Source organism: Vanessa cardui, chromosome 6 (genome assembly GCF_905220365.1).
Source record: "Vanessa cardui chromosome 6, ilVanCard2.1, whole genome shotgun sequence".
NCBI lineage: Eukaryota > Metazoa > Arthropoda > Insecta > Lepidoptera > Nymphalidae > Vanessa > Vanessa cardui.
The window spans coordinates 10,719,988-10,737,984 of record NC_061128.1 but is presented as its reverse complement, the minus strand read 5'-3'; the positions used below and the strand labels follow the sequence as shown (position 1 = coordinate 10,737,984).

The window sequence follows — 17,997 nt, the reverse complement described above, 5'->3', positions numbered from 1 at the left end:
CTTAATAAAATATTTAAAAAAAACCTAACTGCCTTTTTAGTTGTGGCTTGTAATATATAATGACGTATAAATCGTTTAAGCGATTATTTTTTTTTAAATATAAATAAATAACTATGTAAAATTATCATATTAATAACTACTGATTATAATTTGATAGTGAAATAAAACATTTTCAACACTTCACCTGATCTTTATTATCACAATTAAAATTACAAAATAAATATAATTTGATCATAATGTACAGTGTATTTATGTCTAACCAAATACGGAGTGTTTATTCTTAACAATAAAAAATATTAAGAATCGTTCATGGAAATATCACTAATTTGTTATTTACTAACTATATCTTAAATAAACTTAAAATATAGATATATTTTATTTATATTTATAAATAAAAATATTCTATTATAAAGTCTCAATATCGTATATTCTTCTTACTCCTGTCAGTCATAAAGTGTAAGGGTAGTTGCTTACGTGTATCAATAAAAAAAAGCTAAACTATGTATAACCGTTCGCATGCATGTGTAATTCAGGTTGTGCAAATCACAAATACAACGCACTTTCACACATACTTAACTATTTAAACTTACTTTTATGATCACGTGAATATGACATTTTACAGTTGTCAAAATGTAAAAAAATATAGTGATTGATTATCGTTTCAGTAAACGTGGTTTGAACTATTTATTAAAAATAACTAATTATAAAAAAAAAAACGATATAAAAGTTTTCCAAAATTGTGACACCATTTTTTTAAATATTTTAATATGATGACTCATTGGCGTTTAAACATACCTCAACTCGAACTTATTTCTTTAGACAATATAGAGTTGAGAGCAGAAAATTAGAGAGATTATGCAGACTTATGTGATTATTGTCTAATATTTCTATAATTCTTTACTTATTTTTTTAGCACTGCCATTCGAGACGTTCTTCCGTCTGCTGTAACTCTGCCTGTAGAAATGTAGAAATAGAATAAGGAAGAATGCGGTATTGGTGCCAATGAAAGTCGCTACCCCACTCGACGGTGGGCATTCAGAGTTTCGTACAGCTGCGATGTAATGTATTATAATGCATACGAACTGCACCTGAAAAGGAAAACAAATATAAATTAAAAAAAAATGATTTAAGTACGGAATAAGGATTATTAATTATACGCTTTTTAAATTCAGAATTGAAATCATTCTATATTTAAATTTACAAATATTTGTACAACTATAAATTAACAGCAAAGAGTTCGTATTTATTTTGAAATAAATATTTACTCAGAAATCTCAGACGTTCCAACTATCTCGATTGCTATATTAATAATACATGTAACATATAAGGAACATGTGGACTAAGTTAAAAAGCAAATGTTGGGAAGTCTTTTAAAAAATAGAACGATGTTTTAACCAAACCTATTTCTTTCATAAGAATTATATTCAGAAATTAAAAAGCTAAAGTTGTATAACTCCAAATTCAAACTCATAATCTTCATTTAATACCACGTTGTAATCACTTTGTTTTTTCCGTTACGTAATGAGAAATAACTTAAAATTAAATAAGTTTAAATTATATGTAAATGTAACATATATGTAATACATTGAATAGCCTAACATATCATTAACATACTATTATGATATTGATGTAGCATATTCTTTCATGTGAATTGTAAGAAACCACGAAATTAATCAACGAAAAAAATACAAATGAATACATAAATTTCTAATTAATTTATTCGAATGATTAATTAACAGACAGACAGTTTAAGAGTCCTTGATTAAAAGGTTAAACAAACAATGGAGATAACACTGGACAATAGCTGAGGATCAAATTTATTGTTTTGTAACCAGATAAAAATATTGGGACATTGTACTAAAGTAGAATAGGAATAAAAAAGACATTAAATGCCTTAATTGAGGTGGATTTGTTAACAGTCCAATTTAATATAAAAAATAATTAAATATTGTTAGTTATGGTATACATCTGGGTCAATATTGTAACGATATTAATATATATGATAATATAAATATCACCTTTATACTATGTTATCTATCCATATTAATAGTCATATTGTTATTAACAATTCATAAGAATAAATTAGAAATAATTACAAGCGTAATTCCTGAGTTTCTTCTGGGTAGAAGTCGAATATGCCAATCTGATAGTATCTGGTGTTTTATGTACTAATCTTGTTTAATTGCCTCATAAGGCTCAGCGAGAAAATAATTAAATTTTAAACCAAATAAAAAAAAATGTGCTAAGAAAACTGGTACTTACCAACTGAAATTTCGTCATGTATTTCTTCCAAAAGAGGTATTTGGCGACCTTTGGGCCCAAAGCGGATAGGCCGTAGTAAGTGTACATGAACACGTGAACCAGGGAATTGAGGAATCCGATGAAGAATAACGTGTCCGAAGGCCAGTATTTCAAGTAGGCCCAGGTCCCGATCATCATGACGGAGTGGTGATAGAGATGGAGGAAGGTGATCTGGTTATCCTTTTTACGAAGAACGAAGAAAACCGTGTCCAAAAGTTCCGAAACTTTGGCCGCGAAATACAACCAAATAGAAAAGAGAATCTGAAAGACAATTTTATATTAATTACGAAGTAATTATTAATGCTAATAAGAATGATACAGTTATAATCGCGTGAAGCGATTTGTGTGGGAGAATCTAATAATATTTTCTATTTTAATTATATTACATGTTTTTATTTTTTAAGCATAATAGGCTCAAATTTCTGAACTCCTACAGACTTTTTATTGTATTCCAATCATATTTACTACTATTTACTATAGATAATTAATACATTAGAAATTTTCTTTAAGCTTTATCCTGTGCTGTTGATTATTAATTTGTCGACATTTTGTATCATTTATATCTTGTTAATTATTATTCATTATATAGCTGAGATGGCCCAGTGGTAACGACGAGTTCCTAGTTCAAACCCAGGCAAGCACCACGAATTTTCATGTGCTTAATTTGTGTTAATAATTCATCTCGAGCTCGGCGGAGAATCCACCAACCTGCTCTGGAGCAGCATGGTATATACTCTAAACCTTCTTCCTAATACTATGTAATTATTATTTAAGAGTTTTAAATAACCATATTTACCTCGGTCCGTTCGGCCTCTTGGTTCATGTAACAAGTCTTCGGTACCAGCCCATGTTGTAATAAGTGTCTAAAATACTAAAAAAAAAAATCGTATAAACGTATTGCAGTTACATCAGTCATTATTGGGTTTTAAGTGCGGCAAAGTATCTCATAGCTTTGATAATATGGATAAGTCGGAGAGACAAATGGGCCAGCTGGTAGTAATCACCATAACCCGCACCCATTGGTTGTATAAGAAATATTTATTATACTATCCCTTACACCACTGGGTGACCAACCTTGAAAACTAAAATATCATGTCTCTAAAGGTATTTGGTGGTAGAATATCTGGTGAGTTAGCGGTAACCACCAAGGCAAATACAAAGGACGACTACATTTTTACTGAATTCCTTTTGAACGAAAATGTCCTCATGATACTTTGATTTGTAAAATTATTTTTCCAGTAATTATTATTTTGAAAATAACTATATGTGATAAAAATATCTTGCTTACCTTTTGAACTAAATATACGGAATAAACTACTTGTAGCGCGTTGTATAGCATCAGTACTGTTGTTAATTTATAGGGTTCTCGCTTTACCATTAAAGCGGGTCCAATCTTCAATACAAATAATAAATAAACCGCTAAAATCACCATCACCGGCCCAGGCGTTGACACGAGCGGTAGATAATCTGTTTCTTCATCTAATGACAAAAGAAAAGCATATTTAAATTTATGTAAAGTTTTTAGCTATAGACTAATTGGGTAAGTCGCTGAAGCCATATAATTGCAAATAGCAATTGTGCTTGTGTTTTAAATGCTCTAATTGATAATAACTATTTTATTTGTACGTGTGTGTTAAATTAGGATATTATTTTATAAATTAAATTTGAATTATATAATCGTTGACTTAATTTAAAGTATTTGCAGTTTTTTTTTATAAATTTTCTCATGCAAGAGAATGGTGTTTTAACTTTATCCTTGCTTCTTTATATCTTTTGCTGAAAGATCCCATACGACTTGCACGCCAACTATTGTATGTTAATGTACTGCCTTCATATATGTGACAAAAACGATTGCATAAACATCAAACTTAAGTAGATAAACGATGCATGACCGTTAAATATACAAATAAAAAAACAGCATATATATTTAAAAAAAGACAATTTTATTTATTGCCTGAAGTCACCCATACAATGCCAATAAATAATACGAAATTAAATTTGCGTTTTACGTCAGACCAAGTTTTAATTACCATACTGGATCAAAAATAATGTTTTTTTACTAACAAAATAAGAAAATTTACATAATAATAGTAGGTAACGTTTTTAGAAATAATGAAACTTGTAATTCCAAAGTATAAAAGAATAGTATAATTTAAAATCGAACATAAAATGTTTTTTTGGAATAAAAAGTGTTGACAATCAAGTGAGTTACACATTTTTATGTAAATTTCAAATTGGTTGTTTATTTAATTACTTAGAAGATTATTTAATTAAATACATCGTGTAATTCCACTGTACCACTCGTCCTCTGATCTAACTACCATCACATTACATTGTACCGCTGTCCGCTAGGTAGTTGTACTTATTAGTGTTGTGGTTTGAAGGGTTTTTATAACTACATAAGCACAAAACGTATTTTCAATAGAAAAATAGCTGTCCACGTATAACTACACTAGTGACGATGAAAAAGATATTTGTATCAAATATATCGTTTAGGTGATTTTTACTTATTAAAATAATTCAAAAGACTTCGTTAATGCGTGTTTTAGAAAGCTAAACTATGAGCTAAAGAATTATCGAGGTATTGATTTTAAGAAATCAACTCAAATCAACAAATGTATTTGTGGAAAAAATATAAGGCCCCTTGTTAAAGTCTATAAGCAAAGTTTTGTAATGATCGATCGAATAGGTTAAGATGCAGAAGCATAACAAGTAGACGAATTTATTTATAATATGAGTTAGGATTTACAAGCTCATAATTATATTTTCATAGATATCTGAAGTTCTTTAATGGATAGGATCTCATCTAAGCCTCAAAAATCATAATCAAACTTGGTGTATTAATAAATAAAAGAAATGTTTAGTTTCCAAATTGCGATGTAGTGCGTGCATATAGACAAATGCTTTTTGCATTAATTATAATATTGACACTATCAATGAACTATGCACTATTCTAACAACCCGTTACTTCCTATGGTGGGCCAAAAAGTCACACCTTAAAACCTAAAACTAACACACAATGTTGGCTTTCTCAGGATATTTTATGAGATGAGATTATTTAAAAAAAAAATACATATGCACATTTCATCTTAAAGGTCATTTTTGTTTTAAACAGATATATTTATAGTAAGTTCACATACTTCTGACTGAGTTCTTAATTTTACTAATTATATGCTCATATAATTATTATCTGTTGTTTCAGACAATACGACACTGATAGCCGTGGGATTTTTATTTAATTATCCGTGGAAATTGTCTCTTTTTTATTTCGCTTGCGATCAAACGTGAATTAAGAGGAAATACGATATTTTTTTAGTAGAGGAAGGAAGATGCTTCTGGATATTTAAATGGTCTTATTAACTATTCCTGAAACCTAAGAGGCTTTATGTTTTGTTCTTATAATTACTGGATTACAATCTTTATACCGAAATAGAGCAATGATAAATGTTTGATAATGGAATAAGAGATATATTGACAACAATAGTCACATAATATACCAAAACTTTGTATTACGTTTAACTTAAAAATTGAAAAGTAAAGTTACATTACAAAGGCTTGACGAAACAACTCTTAAAAGCGAGTGAAATCGCAGACGACAACTAGTATATAATAGTATATAATCGACTTCGTTATCAGGAAAACTGATATAAACTTGAACTTGAGAATGTTAGCATAAGTCGTTTCCAAAAAAAGTTTAAAGAAAATTGAAGACGCATTGCAAAGGAATCTAGATCAAAATGAGTCTGAAGTTTGCGCAATTGATTATCACATAACTATGAGACATAAGAAATTCTCAAAGTAAACATTAAAAACAAAAGGTATTATTTAATGCATCTTATAAAAGTACTTCTATAATCTTTACACTCATAATAACACTTGTAAACAGCAATTTTATAACTCAACAAATATTTACAATCTGATAAATTCAATATTAACTTATGGTAATGGCATTGCTTTGATTTTTCATACAAATATTTATTATTTGTTTCATTTTCGGAACAGTGTACTGTTAGCCTTATTGGCCTTGATAACGGTTTGGGGGTAAATTATTGACACTGAGTCGAGAATATGAAGACTTAGTTATACAGATGGCTTGATGACTGAGCTTCTGCAAGAATGCTCTTTGGCTTTGTACGTCAGTCAAAAGGCTTGTGTACACCGTTATGTCATAATTGGTGTATGCAACGGTCTCGTTCATCCTAAGCGACCGTTTGCTCCTATGATAGTTATCTGTCCCTTGTTATGTTAGTTATAAACGAGTATAATATAATAGGTCGGAGGGAAATTTCTGTGGAATTTTAAAGAAAATATTTGATTTTGATTTTGAAAATATGTATTCAATATTAATCAACCATATGTGCCCCGTTATTTGTTACAACTTGTTGCCATCTTTCAGGTAAATTCCAAAGACTCAGGTCGATTTTATTTTTTATTTACAAGAAAAATAACCTGCTTATTTAAATTACAACAGATTTTTTCCAAGTTTTTGATCGCATAAGAAATACGTCAATTCAAATTCAAAAAAAGAAACCTTTGCGTCATACTCAACAGTAGTCCACTTAATGCGTATACATGGAAACTAATATATATTATTTTATTCCTTCCGACGTGACGTCAATCATTAATTTTATATCATTAAATAATAGTAATACTGGGTCACTTATACTTTAAATTGGAAGACAACAGTACAAAGTATTGCTGTTTTCGAAAGGGTAACACGTTAAATGTAAGAATTCCTAGAGAGTTATAGAAGTTTCTCAATGTCCTACCGCCTAAAGTGTTAATAATAGCTTTATAATGAGAATAGACGTCTTCTAGACGTTGTAAGAGATTGTCAAAATAATAGGTACATCTACACAGACTTCTGCCCGGGCCGTCTTCGTCTGATAAGGTTTGTTAATCTACACTAATATTATAATATAATAAAAAGTATAACACCTTGCCTCATTGCCTCCACTGGTGACAGGAGGACTGGTTCGTTTTTTGCCCAGAGGATCGGAATTGGGATTCAACGGGGAAATGCTGCTAGCATTCTTGCCACCATTTCAAGCGGTCAAGATTTATACAGTAACTAGTTTTAGTTCATATTTGTATATATTTAGGCATTTAATGTTGTTAATTCTTATGTTAATAAATGTTACTCAACTAATATGTATTGAAATACAATATAAGAGACACGGGTATATCAGACAACTCAAATGCAGAAGCATACGCCATTATGTCATAAAATTGGTTTCATATAATTACAGTAATAAGGAAATAATTTCTCATAATTTTCTATAGGAATCATTAAACCGTAAACAGTATGCGATCGTAAAACAACATTGTTGTTTTCAACGGTACTACTGAACAAAGTGTGAAACTCAAACAGTGTTGGAATAATCATGACTTGATACGTTATTGGTATAAATAACAAAGCGAAACGTTCATACGCTTCTGTTTATCTTATGTGGATATTGTATGAATTGTTATAGTATGAAAAGTAGGTATGAAAAATACGTAGTTCCTAATTCGCTTCATAAATATACACTGTATGTTAAATTATTATAAGTAGTATTTTTATCTTTTGAGGAAAACCAAATCATGAGTCGACGAAAAGGTGACGTTAATGTTAATTCCGACAATAACCACAGCAGAGGTATGAAATAACTAGAAGGTCATCTCGCAGATCACGAGTCAAAAAGTGATATTTGGCATAATTTCATAATTGATAGGATGATACTAAAAACTGATTTGGACAAATTGTATGCTCTAATATGTGCTATAAACTCATGGTAAATAATTTATCTTTCGTGTATTATATATATATATATATATATACTGGAAAATAATCAAACAATAATAAAAATACTATTATTTTTTTGACCTGCTAACAAGACGCGATACAAAGAAAAAAACTAGCTTGACTAGACTATTAGACTAGATAAAAGTGACTTCTTGGCGTCACAACAGGTGGAGTAATGAGACATTCAAGATAAGGGAAGCTTAGCAGCCGGGGCATGATATGGGCGTGATAACCGATCGGTGCAGAAATGAGACTTGATATGCATGAATAAATATGTGAATATCTAACAGTGGAATAAGGGAGGCTGTGGAATGTGAATATAATATAATATACTCACATTGGGATCAGAGTAATGTGTATGATGTTGTCTCATGTTGATTTCTTTATATTTATAAAAAAAAAAGAAACTACCCGACCGTCATACGTTAACATGTTTTTCAGAATGGTTTAAAAATATTCACTTTTGGCGGTAGGCAGTATGAAATACGACCAGGTGAATCATTGTTTTGTACCATTAATTTGGTTACCGTTATTATTAATTTATTACAAAAATATAAATATTTGTAATAAATTAATTAAAAGTAATAGTATAATAATATGGATTACTAGTGGCTACTTGAAGACTCCATTGACAAAGTTCCGACCAATCGATTCAGTTCGAATGTAACAAATTATGTATTGTGTACATTATAGAGCGTTGTAGGTCGATCATAATAGAGTAAATATTTATTAATGACAAATGAGCGAAGCTAATGTTTAAAGTAACGTTAAGTAAAGTCTGTTAATTTCCCATTGCTGGGCTAAGCAATGTATATTCCTTTATGAATCTTAGCATAAAGTAAAGTTGCACATAAATTGACCTTGAAATTTTTCTGTTATTGTTCACATATCACAAAATAAACCTCATGTTAAATACGATTAAATACGTTGATTTCACAAACGCACGTTGCGAATGTTTTCATGACTAATGAATAATGACGTCATAATAATCATCTTCATATTTTTGATTATACACAAATTCCTTCGCTCTTTTTCATTCACCGTAAGAAATATAAGCCTTTCCAAATTCTAGTTTATAATAAACTATCAACATATACACATGTAAAAAAATAGTTACATGTCTGTCATATATTGCTATTGTATATGATTGCTGGTTATACATTATATACATATTTTTAACCATTATTTTAGTTGAAATGTATTATATCGTAGTTCAAACAGCGTGTTCATTTTCATTAAACGATGCAAAACGTTGCATAGGCTAGATAACGCTGATAATAAAATAGTTCTGTAATCTTATCACGATTTCCACTTAAAAATAAGAAAATTAAATTTTACTTACATTGGCTCTTACTTAAATCCCAGACGGGAAATCGTAGTCCAACATCCGCAGACATTATTGAAACGGTGGGATGATCTTCTGCAAAAACAAAACACAATCTCAACACTGAAATAAATCACAATCACACAGACTGACAATCGATTTTGTATATACGGCCATACGTGTAACACTCCGAATACTCTAATATTACATTCCGAATCAAAATATTTAGATATAAATAATAAAATCACGGTTGCAACAACGATTGACCTTACATTGCGAAAAATGACACGTTTTGCGTTGATATTAGGAAGTTATATCTTTAATGACACTTTTAACGAACAAATTATATAATATAGATTAATTAATGATTCATTTATTTATTAATGGATTGTTTCGAAATAATTATTAGTATGGATTTTATTTATTACAAAATGAAATTGTAATAATATTTTTTTCGTAAAACTTTAATGGAGATTTTAAGACCACGAAATTGTAACACACGGATATATTTTATTTTTAATCATTTTTTTAAATATATTTGTATAAACCTATATGACACTCTCGCGTTCGATGTATCCGTTAGACAAAAAGAGTGTAACATTATAAAAATATGACAATATTGCCACGATGTCTTTAAAATAATAAAGGTAGTTTAAAATACTTACAGTACCTACATACTGTCAGTATTTTATATTTTATATAAGATTATTATAACGTGCATACTTAACATCAGAATCCAATGTTATTTCATGTGATAAAGCTTGCATTTGTCGGATTAAAATCACAATTAAATAAGTAATAATAAATATTGGACAACATCACAAACACTACTCTTATCGCAATGTAAGTAGCTAAAGCACATGTGTTATGGAAAATTAGAAGTAACGACGGTACCACAAACACCCAGACCCAAGAGAACATAGAAAACTAATTAATTTTCTATGTAGATTATTTTTTCTATGTTATGATTATGAGATTGAATTAATAGAGGGCATCTCTGGTTTCAAAGTCACTTATGCACGATAATGTGTCTGTGTGTGTTTAGTTAGCTGGTCTCCATTGAATGGGCCGCTGTGCTCGCAATCAATCAACGACATCAACAAACGCCTGTAAATTTTTCACTGCTGGGTTAAGGTATCTTCTCCCTTTGAGGAGAAGGTTTAGAGCATCCACCTCACTGCTTCAATGCGGCTGATGGATTCACGTGGGGCAGAATAGACTCATGCAATTATCGGTTAAGATGTACGCGTTCTAACCACTGGGCCATCTCGGCTCTCAGTGCATCGAAGCATTGAAATAGGTGAGGACGATAGTATTATCATTAAATTGGATATATCTAAAAATTTACAAGTATTAACAAACGACCTTATGCATTATTGATGGTGTATTTTTTGGTTCTTGTTAAATATTTTATTTCATTGACGTCACGTGTTAAGTAGTTTTTACTTCGCATAATTAGTGATTTAATTCAATTATCGTCAAAATCAAAAATTTGCAATTTAATTAATGAGTTTATTTTATAAAATATTTAATTATTCAAAATGACCTCTCTAAAGTTGAACTCTTGTTTAGCAACTGGAGTTACATACTTAGTTTTTTTTTTTATCTTTTGTTTCTTAATATATGTAAATTATATTGAAAAGAGCATCAATGATTTTGTTGTTTAAATCTCGATTGTTTTTTAATCTATCCAGTGTCTGAAAGGCTAAACGTACATTGGTCACCGGTTGCGTTATCGGCAATTGACCAATGACAATGACCGCTTAGGTTACTGTCAAATCAACGATTTAGAAATTGGGAACTATTTTTTTTAAGTCAAATTTTTTTTCGCAAGTTGTTAATATATAAATCTTTTCGTCAACCATTAGTCTTTAGTCATTAGTCAATACATATACCTACATATAATTGATTTTAAGACTGCTAAGGCGCTGATCGTTTATTACAGAGAAGCGTTATAAATATTGTTATACATACTAAGCTATATAGTTTTTATAATCAATGTAAGGCAACATTTTTATAAGTGATGAATGTGAGCAGTTTTTCGTGTTACGAAAGATTTTGACTTAATTACGAATAAACTTGTACTTGACTTTTAAATAATTATAATGTCATTAAAAAAACCATTTACGTTCCTGGGAATTTAATTATCTAATGCATATAATAGTTATGTGATTAACATTTCTTATAATCGTGAATGTAACTTTTTCAATTGAATTTATTTATTTAATATATACGTATTATTTACTTTTTGATTATAAAATGAAACTGCTACAAGAAAATCTTTAAAATTTTCGTAATAAAAAATTAACTAAGTTTAATCTAATCTCTAATCGATGAAAGATGAATCAATTGTTTAAAAACCTTTTAAGAATGCATACGTTTCTATTGTAAGTATAATTTTATTGATTTTGTTTTCTACGAATTCTGTTGTATCATTTAAAATATCATAGTAAAACCGTATACAATGCCCCATAAAAGATTGTACTGACTCTATGCAGTCGAATAATACGAGAAGTTAAGTTGTCAGTCTGTCTGTTCCTACTCATTGAATCTATAATATTTTTCGTACATACATAATATGTAATAGATATTCTGTAATGTAGATATTATTATTAAATTTGTTTAAACAATAAGTTACACTAAAAATTACAATTAATTGAAAAATGTTAAGCAGCTTATAATTACATATAATTATAATTGCGGACATTAGTTATCAGAATAATAATCACCTGTTATATATTAATAAATTATGTTATATTTAAAAGCGTTGCTGTTGCCACTTGTGGTAAGTGTATTATTAGAATTTACTCGTGTTTCGAGAATATATGTATGACATATATATGCAAAACTAGTCGAAATCAAGTAACCAACTGAGTTGTAGCTAAAAATAATTAATATATTGAACGCATCTTTTGTTTATTATTTAATTACACACATATAAACACACAATAACACTTCCACACATATGCACGCCTACATGCACACACTTTCAAATTTATGTATAATCTAGTTTACAATATTTTGAAAAATACTCTTATCGGGTCACTGAGTTTGTGTAGTTAACGAACGAACGAAATTCAGTCTTTAAAGATAAGGTACATAACATTATTATTAAAGACTAAATTTTCCACTGCTGGGCTTAAGTCATACTCTTTATTTGAGGAGAAGGATAGTAGCATATTCCACCACGCTGCTCCAATAGTGGTTGGTGGATTTACACGTGTCAGAATTTTGTTGAAATTAGATACATGCAGGTTTCCTCACGATGTTTTCCTGTACCGCAGAGCTTGTGATGAATAATAAACACAATATAAGCACATGGAAATTCAGTAGTGCTCGTCTGGGCTTGAACCCGCAATCATCAATTAGATAACCACTGTGCCATTTCGGCTTTTTTAATTTAATAGATTCATTTTATTTTCTATGTAACTGCATTATTGGTTTGTAATAATAATAATAAATAATATTTGAAGTTATCAATCAATAGCTTAAGTCGTTGCGATATTAATCGCAGTATTTTAAGGGTCGCCTAGAGATGTAAGGAGTCGCAGGTTCAATTCCATCCCCTTGAGATATTGTCTTCCCTCGTAGTTTGATGCTTTATTGGATTCGTAAATAAGAATACATATTAGTAATTCTTAAAAATTTTTTCAAAAAATTAACATCTGCAGTTTATTTAGTAAGATAAATTGTACCACAGTTACGACTACATACAAAGAGCTAGTCTGAAGGCTACGCGGTAAGCGTTTCATTCACGGTGATTATATTGGCAAATGGCATGTAAATATTCAAATGCAAATTAGTACAAATAATGGAATCTGTTACTGCGAATTTGTCTGGGGATGTTGTTAACTGTTCGTCAAAAGAGGATAAGGTTTCACTTATGGTTTAATTATTTTTTTTAGTCTAGAACGTATTGGATGTTTTTTTTATTAAATTAGATCTAGATAGTTATAACCCTATATGTAGGCTCACAACGAGATGAATTGCAATAAAAATGAAGCCTATATATATGATATAGATGAAAATCAATCGTTGGTCAAAATTCATAGAATATTGAGCTATGCATTTCGGTTCCTAAGTAAATGGTTGCATATAACAATTGCCTACGGTATTGATAGTAGAATATATTTTCCCTCAAAAAGGAAATACAAACCTTATTTGATATTTGTATTAAAAAAAGCACTACAATAAAATAAAATATAAAGAAGTTTTCTAAACACACATCTTTATCGCATCGTATACACAATTTTTTTTCTTAAATTTTAAATTTTCAAAGCTAAGATTAATGCAATAAAATCATTTAAGATAGAATTGGCTTTGTTTGGTTTTATACTACTTATACAAAATTAAATTAAAAAAATATATCTAATGTCAAAAAAATAAATTAAAGTAAAATAAAAAATAAAATACTTACTTTTTATTAAGTGTACGTCTTTATAGCTTTAAATATATTTTAGAACTGGCACAATAAAAAAAAATCACTGAGCCACATTAAAAAAAAAACTTTAACTTTAAAAGTGTGCGCTCAGAGGGAATACTTAAATGTTTATGATCGATTGTGGTTAATTCTGGCGGTTTTATTTACACGAGCTGTACACTCAAAAAAAATATCAGGGATTTTACAATTCTCAGATTTTCATGTGAGTATAATTATGTTAATATCCGATGGTAACGTTATTATGTGATATTCACTTCTTTGCTTTAAGTCATTGTGTAAACGGAAAAGCCTCTTGCAAATTGTGCTAAACAAAATATAAATATACCGTAATAAAAAGTAAGTAAGTAATAAGTTAAATAAACCAATCCAATTGATATTAGTGACATAAATAGGCATTTTTATTTTTTATCAAATTAAATAAAAATATTTGTGCTAATATCAAACATTTAAGCTGAGATAGCCCAGTAGTGAGAACTCGTACAACTTAACCGATGATTTCGGGTTCAAATCCGGGCAAGCACCACTATATATATATGCAGGTACAGGTATAATTCGTGCTCGGCGGTGAAGGACAACATCGTGAGGAAACCTACATGTGGCTAATTTAATCAAAATTCTGCCACATGAGCATTCCATCAACCCGCATTGGCACAGCGTGGTAGAATATGTTCCAACCCCTCTCTTTAATGGGTTAGGAGGCCTTAGCCCAACAGTGGGAAATTTACAGGCTGTTACTTAACTGTATCAAACATTGCATTTAATTAAAGTAATTTGAATGACTATTTCGAAAACTATTCAAATAATCAAATCAATTCATTCATTATCATTAATCACTTAAAATCATCTACTTAAAGAAATCTGAAATTGATATACAATGCATAGCAACAATCTCGATCCATATTCATCAGTACAATTTAAATATATTAAATTTTGTCCTGGAATTCTTGTTATAGAATATAGGTTAAAGTTAAAAAAAAAACCGATGAATGCGAGTCCTAACCCAGACGAGCACCACTGAGTATTCATGTGCTTAATTTGTTATTATAAAATGCGGCGGTGAAGGAAATCATCGTGAGGAAACCTGCATGTGTCTAATTTCTTCGAAATTCTGCCAAATGTGTATTCTGCCAACCCGCATTACAACAGCGTGGTGGAATATGTTTCGAACCACCTCAAAGGGAGAGGAGGCCTTAGCCTATCATAGGGAAATTGACGGGCTGTTGTTATTGTTGTTGCTTGAATGGAAATTGGTCTTTCAGCATCATCATCATCATCATCAGCCCGTACCCGTCCACTGCTGGACATAGGCCTCTTCAAGTGCACGCCACTGTGGTCTTTCTCCGGCTACTCGCATCCAGCTCCTGCCTGCCGCCTTGCGTAAATCGTCACTCAACCATGCCTTGGTCTTTAGCCTAAATTTGTCTTTAGGCTTCTGTATTGCGATTCTGTATGTATTCAAAGCGTATTGTAATTGAAATGGTGACAACTCAATTACGGTGATACGCCATTTTGATGCGTGTATCCTACTATTTTTTTAAATATTATGGTCAATGTTGCAAATCATTTTTTGACACGCTCGGGTTCTGTGGTGGGTTTTGAGATTATTCTTACGGAATACCTCTACAGTTGTATTATTAAAAGGCGATATTAACAGCGTTGTCAAAATTCCTTAAGAGGTTGTATTTGTGGAAAAATATTTGTATGGAAGCTAGTAATTTTAGATAGTCGTAATATCAAATATTGGCTGGTTCCCATTCTTCAAATTTAATTCCTGGAATGTAATATTTTGCACGTAGTTCTTAAGTTTTAACAATAAATAAATATGTTTTTGTTCTAAAAAATAAACATTTTTTTAATTAATAATTTAATTACGTAAATTTCAAATTATATCTGAGTTTTGGGTTAAAATATAAGTTAATGTTTTGGTGTGCCTACAACTTGTAGTCATTTTCATTGTTACATTGTAACTTTGTTTTTAGCTAATAACTTTAAATCTGAATGCTGGTTACCAAATTGGATTAACTCTTTAAAAAAATGGTGGGTTTCTGATTCATAAACCCATAGGACATATCATACATTGCTTTGGTAGACTAGTGGTAAAATTATACTTAAAATATTGAAAACGTCAAAAGAGTATGACGTTAAATGAATGAAACGATTAAAAATTTAACGTCATCGAGGATATTATTACAGTTAAGAATTAAGATTTATTTAATAATACAAAACAAAGGTGCACTGTAATATGCAATTTTTTTATTTACGTTTCAGGATAGTTCTTAAATAGAACAACTTTACTGTTAATCTCATTAACTATATGATCTTAATTAATCATTTAAAGTATTTAATAATATTGCGCCATAACCCTATACTTCATCTGTTTTCATCAAATATTTATAATCCAATTAGTGCTATATGTATATGTAGTCACTATATCAATACTGAAATGTTCATAATACATTGTTGAAACTCGTAATTCTTAGATTTTCATCTAAGTATATTTGTATAACTTCAAAAACATCCGTTTTGAGTGTGGTATTCATTTATTTACTTCAACTGTCATCGAAGTGGAAAAGCCTAGTATTGTTAGTCATTGCGTCTTTCATTTTACCGGATAGATCGCTAAGAAGTTGTACAAAGTATCGTGTTCTATTTTTAAATTGTGAGTAAACCAATGTAATTACTGGCTCAAAAGTACATCGTAGATGGCATATTGATGACCTAACATCATAAGTGTTTTGTATTTGTCGAAGTCACTATTGGTGTAAGGCAACACAAAAAGGTATGATTGAAATCACTTTTTGTGCCTTCTAATTATCAAGTCAAGAAAATTGGCTGTATTAATTTTGGCTAGCATATGGGGCCGTAGAATATGCGATATTAGATTGGAATATTAACTTGCAAAAAACCTACCACCAAATTGGCAGTGTTTATTAATGCCATTGATCCTGCAACTGAAATCTTTCCAATCGCTAAGGACTTTCTTTCTCTATGGGTTCTACGTAGACTGTTAAAAATGGGTCGTTGGTATTTACTACTATGGACATAGGTATTGTAAATATAAATTCAAGAGGAGTTTCATTGTGAATATCATAAAAATCCAAATATTCTTTATTAAAGTAGGCTAATAGAACCACTTTTGAAATGACATGTTACACATTGAGTTAAATGTAAAGCTAACTTTTTTTATGGTATAGGTTGGTGGACGAGCAGATGGTCCACCTGATGGTAAGTGGTCACCATCACCCATAGACGCTGTAAGAAATATTGACTGATGAGTGGGTGGTACCTACCCAGACGGGCTTACACAAAGCCCTACCACCGGATCATTAAGTTGATTCTACCGAAATGAATCGACGAGAAATTCAGTAGATAAACTTTTCCACAAACTTGATTGTAGAATATGAATAGTATAATTTGATGTCAGTAAAGTACAAACAAATTATATACTTCTTTTTCGTAGCACGTCCACTGCTGGACATAGGTCACCGCCAAAGATCGCCACAACGTCCGGTCTTGTGCAATCCCGAACCATACCAACCTTGGGACATACCCACGCTGCGTCATTCGGTCCATGGTCGCCACTCGAAGACTCCTCGGCCTCATCAGCCGTCAGTTCGAAGAACAGACGGCCACTGTCATTTAAGTGTAGCAATGCATCGGGCTATTTCGGTAACCTTACTTCTTCTGCAAATCGCCTCATTTCTGATTCGATCTCGCAATTCCGAGTATAGCTCTCTCCATTGCACTTTGGATGGCCTTGAGCCTTCTTATGAGGCCAATTGTGAATACCCACTTTTCAGAGCGATAAGCCATCACTGGCAACACAAACTGGTCAAAGTCTTTTATCTTAAATTAAATAACATATCCTGCGTACAAAGCAAAATACTACGATTGAGCTTTTCTAAATTTAATATTATATTTGATTATCGAATAACCATGTCTTAATTGTCATTTTTTTGTATGAATTTTAAATTTTTTCATGGGTCGAGTTTTAAATCACCTGAGGAATCTTAAAATAGAAGGGAATAACGTGCCTGAGAAGGATGTATTAACTTTGCTAATTTGAAAACTAGATATTATTTGTCTACCTTTCTTGCTAATAAAACGGGTCTGATCGTTTCTTTCAAAAAGATCCATGTTGTTATA

At 30.5% G+C, this 17,997-nt stretch overlaps 1 protein-coding gene across 1 annotated transcript; it reads right to left on the bottom strand.

Moving 5' to 3' along the window:
• Positions 1-204: 204 nt before the first annotated feature.
• LOC124530365 (elongation of very long chain fatty acids protein-like) lies at positions 205-13,961 on the bottom strand. The gene is made up of 6 exons (XM_047104512.1): positions 13,828-13,961; positions 9,429-9,506; positions 3,590-3,780; positions 3,098-3,172; positions 2,263-2,562; positions 205-1,088 (listed from the first exon to the last, which is right to left on the bottom strand). Exons 2-6 carry the CDS (start codon positions 9,481-9,483, stop codon positions 888-890), a joined length of 822 nt encoding a protein of 273 aa, XP_046960468.1. The 5' UTR covers positions 9,484-9,506; positions 13,828-13,961; the 3' UTR covers positions 205-887.
• Positions 13,962-17,997: the final 4,036 nt, after the last annotated feature.